The 11,393-nt window shown below is 33.6% G+C and overlaps 3 protein-coding genes and 1 non-coding gene across 4 annotated transcripts; 1 reads left to right on the forward strand and 3 right to left on the reverse strand.

The window, feature by feature from the left end:
- Positions 1–618: 618 nt before the first annotated feature.
- LOC123918732 (pentatricopeptide repeat-containing protein At3g18970) lies at positions 619–3,133 on the reverse strand. The gene has a single exon (XM_045970869.1). It carries the CDS (start codon positions 3,049–3,051, stop codon positions 1,612–1,614), a length of 1,440 nt encoding a protein of 479 aa, XP_045826825.1. The 5' UTR covers positions 3,052–3,133; the 3' UTR covers positions 619–1,611.
- Positions 3,134–4,273: 1,140 nt separating this feature from the next.
- LOC123918980 (QWRF motif-containing protein 7) lies at positions 4,274–7,340 on the forward strand. Its single transcript, XM_045971193.1, has 5 exons — positions 4,274–4,867; positions 5,516–5,752; positions 6,274–6,363; positions 6,636–6,743; positions 7,015–7,340. The coding sequence occupies exons 1-5, from the start codon at positions 4,283–4,285 to the stop codon at positions 7,075–7,077; spliced, it is 1,083 nt and encodes a 360-aa protein (XP_045827149.1). The 5' UTR covers positions 4,274–4,282; the 3' UTR covers positions 7,078–7,340.
- TRNAA-CGC lies at positions 5,118–5,190 on the reverse strand. The gene has a single exon. It is a non-coding gene; the product is annotated as a tRNA-Ala (tRNA).
- Positions 7,341–7,516: 176 nt separating the features above from the next.
- On the reverse strand, positions 7,517–11,233 carry LOC123918981 (cell number regulator 6-like). Its single transcript, XM_045971194.1, has 5 exons — positions 11,095–11,233; positions 10,844–10,945; positions 9,836–9,950; positions 9,269–9,537; positions 7,517–7,863 (listed from the first exon to the last, which is right to left on the reverse strand). The coding sequence occupies exons 2-5, from the start codon at positions 10,943–10,945 to the stop codon at positions 7,636–7,638; spliced, it is 714 nt and encodes a 237-aa protein (XP_045827150.1). The 5' UTR covers positions 11,095–11,233; the 3' UTR covers positions 7,517–7,635.
- Positions 11,234–11,393: the final 160 nt, after the last annotated feature.

Here is an 11,393-nt window from a genome sequence, read left to right on the forward strand (position 1 = left end):
AATTAAGTAAAAGCAGAAAAAAGTAGCTGGGTGCTACTGGTCTAAGGCATTATTCGGATTTGCTTATGTTGAGTAGATCGTGTTAAGGTGTATTATGAAAGGCATTTAATTGTATTATTAGCAAAATATTTCAGATTATGCAGAATTTACTTATCAAAAACCAGGACCTTTCAAATTGTTCTGTTTTGCTGATTTTTCACAGATAGTGATTATACTCTTCATACAACAAAAATCAATATATATTCATTTGATTTCAATATTGCATCAACTTTAGACCCTTCACATTTATTTACCTACTTCTAATGTATTGCTACCAATGAAAGCTATTATATAACACAGGTTGTTCAAGAACAAAAAAAAGGCACTATTACGGAACAATATATATACATAGTGAGTTAGCAATCAATTTCTTGAGGTTTCATCCCTTCATCTTAAATAGACAATATATTGGAGTTGTATTCTGATTTTTTCCCCCCTAAATAACTACATGATTTTTTTCTTTCCTGCACTTCCTCATATTCTTTATCGCATTTACCAAGTGTTCTCAGTTCTCGCCAAACTTATTCTATATATGTGTGTAAAAGCATGGAGAAATATATGCTAGTCATGCCAATAGTATACTACAAAAAAGATAAATAACTCATGCATAGCAGATAATAAAAACATATATCATAACACATTTAAACTAGTCTTACTTTCTCTTTTGATTCTTATCAACAGAATAGAGGGTAGACTATCATGGTCATGAGTTTGATACAGAGAGTTTATAAACTAAATATAGTTTTAAAAAGATGATGGTGGTGGTGGTTGTTGATTACTTAGAACACTAGTAAGGAGCTGCTCGACTCTTCTCCCTCAAAGCCATTAACCGTAAGATCTCATCCTGTTGTTTTGCCAGAAGTGTGAGTTCCTCTTGATTCTTCAAGTATTTATCTTTCAAGAAAACCCAAACATCATCATCCGTTTCTTCAACTGGTATTTTAGCTTTTGCATGAGCAGCATTATCAGAGGGAAACTGGAGATCGTGCTGCACAACAGATCCTTTGCTGGACAAAGAGACTTTGCTTCTTAAAGCATACCTTCTGTTTTCGCCTTGAGTCTCAGATACTTCACTCTTGCTACTTTGCTGCCATTTACATCAATATTTTCATCAGCTATCAAACAATTACGAACAGAATTTTCATTAGGAACATCAGCATGCAAATCATCAACCTTCCAAGTTTTACTTTTGGAACCACTAACATGATTTCCACTTTTGTTTGATTTTCCTGCACAGGGTCTATGTTTCTTTGAACTTACTTCTCTCTTTGTCCGCACAATTTTCTTAACAAAATTGTTGCGATCCAATACCGATTCCTTCCACCACTTTGCATAACGTGCGGTAACATCTGCCTCAAACAATCTCGATAGAAAATACAATTTTTTATCAGATATGGGCCTGCAATAGTTTTCCCAAGCAATGGATTTAGTCTTATTGAACCTCGGCACATAACTTGGAACATCTTGATCCATTCCAAATTGCATAGAAACTCTATGTGGTAGATCTGTTCAATAGAGTCAAATCCAACAAGCTCGGAAGTTCTCATACATGTAACAATCCAATATAAATTGTTAATTACACAATGTATCATTGCTCAAAGTTTGAACTGAGCTAAGACCTGATTGATTAAAAATACCCTTAGCTTTCATTTTCTTCCTAACAGTTTCAACATCATTCCACCTTTCAACTGAAGCATAGACATTTGACAAAGCAACATAGTCTTCACTCTTATGAGCCAACTCTGCATAACTGTGCTCTTTAAACTGTAGAAGAAACCTCCCCACTTTCTCTCCCATCACAACATCTCCATGAATCTTACAAGCACTGAGCAAACTCCTCCAAATCACGGCATCAGGACTAATGGGCATCGCCAGGATAAAATCATAAGCCTCGTTCAAATTTCCATTTTTTCCAAGAAGATCAACAACACAACCATAATGTTGTATCCGAGGCACCACACCAAATTTCTGTTCCATATCATGAAACAATTGAAGCCCTTCTTCAACAAGCCCTGCGTGACAACATGCCGACAACAAGCTCGTAAAAGTCGTTTCGTTCGGTCTCACACCATCACTCTCCATCTTATACAAAATCTCCAAAGCCTCTTCCCCTCTCCCATGAATAGCTAATCCGGTAGTCATCGCAGTCCAAGTCAAAACATTCCTAAATTTCATCCGCCAAAAAACATACAAAGCACTTTCAAGACACCCGCATTTCGAGTACATATCAACAAGCCCCGTCCCTATAAACACATCATCTTCAACTTTACACAACATCTTCACCGCAAACCCGTGTAAGCAAACACCAATTTCCATCATTCCCAATTGAGAAGCTGCAGAAAGCAAACAAACCAAAGTAGTATCATTCGGTCTAACTTCACTCCCACCAACCATCAACATTTCCTTAAACAAACACAATCCATTCACAGCATTTTTGCCATTTCCATCTTTTAACGAACAATAACCGGTTATCATCGCATTCCACGTAACAACATTTCTCTCAGGCATTTCATCAAACACTTTACGTGCATATCTAATATCTCTATTGTTAGCATAAAAATGAATTAAAGTAGTTGGAACTAAAACATTGGAACAAAAAAATCCTTGTTTTATAATTAAAGAGTGTAATTGTGTTCCTAATTTTAATGTTAGATATGAAGGGGAACGAGCACAAGCTCCAAGGATGAAGTTGAAAGTGTGGTGATCAAAATGAATAAGTTGTTTTGAGAAGTGGGTTTGGAAAATTTGAATTGAGTTGTTAAGGGGGGTGCATTTGATCAGAGTGTTGAAGAGGAGTAAATGGGGTGTGTGAAAGTAGTGGAAAATTGAATTTAGAATTTTAGGGTTTGGTGAAGTTGAAGAATAAAGGTTGATTAATTTGGCGAAGAATTTGGGGGAATTGAGGTTGTTGATGATTAGTTGGGCATGGATTTGTTTTATGTTTGTTGGGGTTTGTTTGGGAAAAGAATTTAAGAGTGGAATGCATTTGAGTCTTGGAAGTGTTGTTGGCATGAGATTAATTGGAAAAGCGCTTAAGTGTCTAAGCTGATTTTCAGTTCATTCAGCAATGCATGAGCACAAAGCAAAAGACCCTGCCTTTGGCTTGTTTGGCGCGTTAACGTCCTGTTTTTGGTTCGGAACTTGTTGAGCAACTGAATATTAAATTCACAAAAACTATTTTTATTTTTTCACAATTCAGTTTCCGGCCCACTGAACCGCATAATCTTGTCAGAGGGAGTAATTTAGACTAAAATATTAAACTAAAATTATGTACTATGTATTAATTAATTAAGACTTAATTTTAATTTTAATAAGTGGAGGGAGTAATTTAGTAATTCAACCGTTAATTTGCCAATTTTTTTCCAAAGAATACTATCAACCACCGGCAACATGCCACATGCATTTTATTTTTTATGGTTGACAAATCCATAAACTAAATACAAAAAAAAAAAAAAAAATCCATAAACTATAATATAAAAGTATGTACGGACTCTGTCCCATTAACTTATTCAATTGATAGAAACATCATATTATATATGCAGGAATTAAGATTCGAACTTCAAATACTTCACTTAAAGATGACGAAAGGCTACTCAACAAAAAAAAAGTATGCACATGTAATCTTTCTACCAAATTTTTTTCTTAAAAAAATAATGGTTAATCCAAGCGGACGATAAGGATTTAGTCGAAGTTTGTTCTAACTCGTGTGTATGGAAAACAATTATGTTGAGAGTGGAAAACACAATGTGGCAAAGAAATTTTTTGACGAAAATTAATCAATAGTAAACAATAATGAAAACTCAATATTTTTTTTTTGGTACATATGAAACTCAATATCTATGTATACGCAGACCTACTAATATATAAGTATTTGCCATTTTTTAAATGATTGAACTCAAATTATTAATGAATTTTTTTAGAACAAATCATAATTCGAGTTTAATTTTTATTAAAATCATACAATTGGAACTCAAATTATCTATGTATACGCAGACCAGATTTTATTTACTTCCCATCAGAATTGGAAATAAAATAAGAAGACATGTCTCGTTGAAATTTTGGCAAATACGTGCTAACACTTTTTGCATGTATATGTATGGCGTGGGGCCAATGATTCCAATCCTTAGTATAATATGCAACGTGCTTACAACCTTACCTCTATAAGTCCTCTCTTTATGTATATATGTATTCCTCCTAGTCCCTATCTAAAGTCTAAACCATACACATTTATCAATTATCATTCATGGAGAAAAATGCTCGTTCTCCTTCCGGCCGCGGCCAACTCACAATTGTGCCACCATCACCTCGCCTAGTCTGTTCGCAAAGCAACGGAAGTCTAGCGACTATAACAACTCCAGAGAGAACCTCACGCAAGTTCAACTCTAGTGAAAAACTAACCAATAACCATCGTTCAAAATCAACATCGAAGATACGAACCGAAAACAATGAAGGGAATACAAAGTTGCTTGATAGGAAGAAAAGTAATAGTAAGTTGTTACAATTTGGGGTTAGCCCGGATCGTAATGGAGCTTCAAAGAGGACTACATTGCCTTCGGCGTGGGCACTTTCTCCGGGAAGGCAATCCATTGGCTCTCCAATTTGGTCCGAGTCACTAACTAAAGCAAACGGAAACAACAATGGCAATGTTGGTGGTAAAGTTGGTAATGGTGTCGCTAAAGTCTTGAATTATTTCAAACAAAGGAAAGTGTCATCCAAGCAAGAAGAAGTATACCATAAGTTCAAGATTTTACATAACAGACTTTTGCAATGGAAATTTATTAATGCTAGAGCTGGGATTTCTATAGCTAGGGTAAAAAATGCAGCCGAGGTACGGTTTTATAAATGATAAATATTAATTAATTAGTTGTTAGCTAGTAGAAAAGCCACTAGGTTTGAATCAATCGTTAGTTGGTTCAGTGATGATTGGCGCTGAACTTGGTAAAGAGGACCGCGGTTCGATCCCCGCAACTGCAATCGGGAGGGGGCTGGAACCACTTGATGCCAGAACGGACCCCCGAACCAGATTCAACTGGTGGTGAAAAAAAAAAACTATTAATAATAATATTAAAATTATTCATTGGAGGTGCGGGGAATCGAACCCCGTGCCTCTCGCATGCGAAGCGAGCGCTCTACCATATGAGCTACACCCCCTTAGTTGATAATTTTATTTTTGTTGACAATTTGTTAATATGTTTTTAACTAATTTTTTTGTGTTATTTCAATATTCGTATTCTCAACATATATTTTTTTCCTAGAAAAGTAGAATAGAAGGTAATACATTTTTTCACAAATTTAGTTATCATGTTATAATATAGTATGTTATAATATAGTATTTTTATAGTTTAAAATATTTATTTGCTCTGCTAATTCTTATTTATAACTATAATTTTAATTAAAATGTAACAATCTGTTTTATAATTTATTTATCTTTGAGTTTAATTTTCTCTTCTCTTTTTTCTGTTTTCATAAATTTCAGATAAATTTGTTTTCTGTATGGATTGGAATCCTAATGCTAAGAAAGATCATAATACAAAAGAGAATTGAAGTTCAAAAGATCAAACATACGATCAAGCTTCAACATATTCTTTTTGGTCAACTCTCCCTTCTAATTGAATGGAAAAAGTTGGAGAGAAGAAATCAAGAATCAATAGACAAATTAACAAAAAAGTTGTTAGCATTGTCCACCATATTGCCCTTAACTCAAGGTCTCAAGGTAATGCAACTTAAATTAATGTCTATATATTTGTGTGTTAATTTTTTTTTATGTGCATGATTCATATAATAAAAGAAGACTTTATATGTCTACCAAAAAAAAAAGAAGACTTTATATGGGTGTGTATATGATAGTGGACTAATTGTTAATTAAGTCCACAAATTAGTTTTTTATTTTTTATTTTAGAAACCCAACAGAAAATAGATTTTATTTTAATAGTATTTTCTTTATGTTTTAAAATTTATTAGGGTTACGTTAGCGTGGATCTCTTCTAATTTAACTAAGGTCTTAAGTTCGGTCCATCACTTGAACAAACAACAAAGTTAAAACTCTTAGGGAGAATTTGCTAGCCATTTGAATCCCACAAAACTAAAAAAATTAATCTCTATAGTTGCACGCATAAGATATCCCATTTACCAAAAAGTATTATGGTTTCTCCAAGATTCTGGCACCTAGATGACTAGTACCTATTTAGATGACTAGCATATCTATAATTTCTTCTAATTAAATTATCTTTACAGGTAGATACAGAGGCCATCTTTGAAAACATGAATACAGCAATTAAAGTCATGGAGAATTTGGAGCCATTGATCATGAAATATCAACCACAGGTTCTTTCTCCTCCTTTCTATATTTTTGGTTTATTCTTTTTACCATTAAAATGTAGTTTTTCTTTCTTCTCTATGTCAAAGTAATAAATTCATAAAAAAAAAAATGTGGGGAAAAATAATGCTTGTCATAGCCAAGATAAAATTATCTGAATCATAGTAAAGGAGGTTGTAGCTTACCAATATTGGAATATAAATGTTTATTTAATACTATTGCAATTTAAAAGAAAAATTGCAATTTTGATTACAAGTATTGATTCATGTTATTCCAGCAGGTTGAGAGAATTCTTTATCAAGTTACAGAACTCACCACCACATCAAGACAAGAAGAAGAGTGCTTACATGAACTTTTGGGCATTGTTCCTATTTTTGCAACTTTACTGGTGAGTTTTGCTTTATTATTTCAACTTCTTTCTCGGAAAATATTAAGATTATTACGTTCATTTTGTGAAAACAATTTCTATTTCATTTTTTAAATCGTGTTTGTTTTAATTTATTAATAAGAAGATATGAGACTTTTTGTGATTGTTAGAAGATACAATGATAGCTATGAATGATACATTTTTAAAAATAACGAAACAACTCCTTTTGCATCGAGCTAAATTATGTTTTTTTAAATAGATATATAATGATTTTCCACGTACTTAATTGCAGGAAAAGGAAAAAAGTGTTCAAGTGCATCTTATTCAAACAAGAATAGGGCAATCATGTAAATAGAAATGAAGTCCCATTGCATGTGTTCAAGGACCAAATTTTTGTAATGATCGATGAAAATGTGTTAGATAGTAATGTTGCTGCTGCCATTTTGTGATTAATCAAAATGTTGTGAGCATACCCTACAATTGTTACATGAAGAATTCATAGCTATTATATAACTACACTCAACTTGAAATTATTCTCTAACTTTACAGCATCTCTGTCAAGAGGTGATTTTTTTTTTACCTCAAAGGTGTACCTCAGATTGGGTCGGTGAATATTCTGAGTAAAAATTAAACAGAGTGACGACATAGGAAAGGGTGAATAACAGTGGAAGACAGTACGATGATGTGTCGCTGTGTCGGTAAAGTCTTGTATATACTAGGTAATAATTGAATCCCGAGAAGAATGTGGTAACTAAATCCCTAAGAATGCGGAAAAATAAAACTAATAACGGAAATTAACCAACTTCATCGGTTCTACCATTAACAAACTCAGCCCAAAGGTACAAGAAAACAATCCTCTATAAAGCAAAATTCCAAAATACATGCTCGTTTAAATACGAACAATGGCAGTACTTTATAGAGCCTGAATTTGTAAATCAGTATGCTCGTTGCTATTAGATGAAGAGGCTTCAGGACTTTTCTTTTCATCAGCAGACTTCATTTCTTGAACCGGAGGAGCATTTACAAGTGTCATTTCTGAGGCAATACTTTCTGAGAGCCGTCCCTTCATTTCCCTGTGCTCTTGACACAAGGCACACCAGTGCAGGCAGCAGTGGACACAACAAGGATCAGCAGGCGAATTCTGGAATCATCAAAAGATTAAGTAAGACAATTATAAAGAAAGACAAGGATTTATGTCGTGTAAACCATAAAAGCTGGAGGAAATAATTTTTAAAATCTTGAGCATTGCAAGTACAAGTTACAACGCTTGGAATATACATAATTTGACCCTCCATGAAACTCTGAAGCGGTCGTTAAACCGTTAAACCTTCTGTCACCACTTTGAATTAAGCAGGGTTTTTCCTCATATTTAAGTGTTTGAACCTAAATATATCCTCCTCCTTTATGGGGCAAATAACCACTAGCAAATAATATATAACCATGTTCTCCCGGGGATTATATTTTAAAGAATGAATAAAAGATGAAACTTTCCAGGACACTACATAAGAGTAATTATGAGATGCAAAGCAAATGAGTATAGACAAAGGCGCCAAAAGGTATTATAAAAAAAAGGCGCCAAAAGATGTGCCTTGGGAACCAAGGCACGGCACCAGATGGGGTCAGCCTCTTAGCACGGTGCCTAGGCAAACATATCAAGCATTTTATGGAAGACTCCATTACTATAATTTTAGGCGTATAAAGACATGGTTTTGCCTCCTTACTGGTGCTTCTATAGGCCTTTTCTACGGATGCTCAAACGACCTAAGCATCTTATCTATATCACTGAGAATCTCTAAAAGGCCAGCCATCTAACATGCACAATGAGATGCTAAAGAAAGTAATATATAGTCAGAAATATTAAAAGAATAACTATAAGTCAAAAAAAAAAAAAACTAGTTGGTGGTGTTTGTGGTTCTTAGCCTAAAAAGCACAAATATGACATAAGACACAAATACCGTTCAAAACAAGGATATATCAAATTAAAAATCACAGGGACACATCACAATTATAATACAGCACGTACTATTAATATGAAAACACAAATCTTGAATCCAGAAAGACTACCAATATTTTAAAGGTAACATCAGTCATTACAAACGAAACAAAAGTATCATTGTTTATCTAATTATTGTGCTAGTCCCATTTTGACATAAAAATGTGTTTCACACAAATATGGCTACTATTTTAAGTTACTGTACCATGCTCTTAGCAGCAGCAAACAGCTTAAGATTTTATAAATTGGACATCGTAATCATCTATAAGCTTTGAAAACAAGTGCTATCCGTCTTTTAGATCTTTTCTAAGCTTCTTTTTCTTAAACTTCTGATAAAAGCACTAAAACAGTTTTATTCCAGAAAACTATACTATTCATTAAATAACTTTTTTAACAAGTTTTTAGACCGGCAAGTACATTTTTATTAACATTCAAAAGAAGTTCAAAATACGCATGTATTACAATATACAGACAAGGTTTAATAGTAGAACAAACTCCTACAGAAGGGACATTGTTTTTACTAGTGCAAGCAAAATCGAAATTCAACACGTACCTTTAAATGATAATTCTTCTGTAAGGATTGGCGAACCTGACCAGTGTATATGCCACACATCCACCAAGTAAAAAATAAGCTCTCAAAAATGAGAAATGATGTCCCTGGGTCAATCAGACCATTAAAAACTGCAGTCGCTGTTGCCAGAGCAATGCCACCCTCAATAAAAATGGCATGACAAATGCATGGTCCAGTCCAAGGAGTGTCTTCATTCAAGCTTTCTACGTTGCGCCCAAATAAAACACAAGGACAAAACAGTCCTGTCAAACCTGCAATTAAGATGGAAAGGTAACTAATACTACTAATACAAATAAGTCCTTTATGAAGGGTATAGTAATGCCCAATTATCAAAATCCACTACACAACAGTGCAATAGCGCTGCTATTTGCAACAGTAATTTTACATATAAAGAATGAAAATATTTTGATAATAAGGATTACTGGTCAAATGAAACATAGAAAGTTAGATCACTTTTGGTACAAAGGCTCAAATGACTAGTCCAATATAGATAATATATTACACCCTGATTCTAGTAAAGTTTGACAGCTTGGTCATGCATGAACTTACAACTATCCCTATCTTCAGCACATCCAAAGATCCCAGTCATCCAAGGCTCATCAGCAGGAGGTGCATAGCTTTCGGGTAATGGCTGTCCACATTCCATGCACTTCTTAACATCCAACTGCAAAGTATTAAAAAAAATAAACCATTACTCGTCTAGGAACTAAAATCAAAACTCACACAAAAGAAGCACGATCACACTTTGCATTTTGCTTTCTGTCACAATGTCATAAAAGGACAACAGTTTTTATCCCGGACAAAAAGGGGTATTATTGACATTGGTATTTCGGAGATCATTAAATAAACAACATATAAATATCATCAAGATCCATATTGGAAACTCTATTTCGGTTTCAATTTCTGTCATCTTCCAGTGTCATACCAACAGATGTTTAGAGAACAATTCTACATACAAACATTAGAAGCTAAATTCATTGACATCCAAACCATAAAACCAAGCAATATAAATCATACTAATCAATGAAAACCGACATGTAGAATTCATTGAAACATAATGTTATTACCCTACAAAATCCTAAATGAGTGATTCAAAACACCGAAAAACATAGGCAAATTAAATGCACAACGAAGCATAAATAAACTATGCTCGTTACTTCATGTTCCCACTCTTTTACTATAACCACTATATTTAGGGTTTTGCCTCTCCGTTGAGACCCCAAGTATCCCCACAAGCTTCAACATTGATCATCTATGAGACTAATCTTTACTCTAGGGAATAATAGTGCATATTAAAATTGACACTAGATTTCGCAAAATTACAATGTGCCACCATTATTTTTTACAAAAGTTCTTTTTTGAAACTCTGTATCCCACCATCCACTGGCAGGGGGTAATTGAATTACTTTCAATATTATTATAATCAATTAGATGTCAGTCAGTGTTGTGTCTGGTGTCTGTATCCGTGTCGGTGTCTTAATTTGTGTCGGTGCATCATACATTAGAGTAATTCAAGATACATAACATTCTAGAAATAAGAATGAAAACCCAACAAACCTGAGGAACCTGAATTGGCTGATTAAGTTCACCAGGCTTGATATCTTCTTCAAGAGTTGTCTGATCTTTAGTCAGCTTCACGTAACGGCTCCGTTCATCCATCTGATATTCTCAAAGAGAAACCAAAACCCAATGGAAAAAAAAATGAAATGAATCACAAAAAAATTAGTTGAATGTTGATGCTGAGAAAATAAAATAAAAAATGCAGTTATTAGATCTAAACAGTAGTAGATTGCAGTGTGGTGGGTCACCTTGAGAATTAGATATATAAGATCTGAAAATCAAGTTTCGTCGCAAAATGGTTTTCAATTCAATCAAAGTTTGGAATATTGCGTAGTAGGAACGATACCGTGACAAAAGTCATTCAAATGGATTTAATGCAAAAAGTTTGTCAAAAAAACAAAATTATTGTAGTAAATAGTAATTAACTGATTATTGGACAAATATATTGTTAGTAATTAATTTTAAGTTTTTTTTTTAAAAAAAAAAATCAAGAGTTAAGACTATTTTTTTAATATCTCAAAGAAAATATTAATCTTAACTTTAAACT

This window comes from Trifolium pratense, linkage group LG3 (genome assembly GCF_020283565.1).
Source record: "Trifolium pratense cultivar HEN17-A07 linkage group LG3, ARS_RC_1.1, whole genome shotgun sequence".
NCBI lineage: Eukaryota > Viridiplantae > Streptophyta > Magnoliopsida > Fabales > Fabaceae > Trifolium > Trifolium pratense.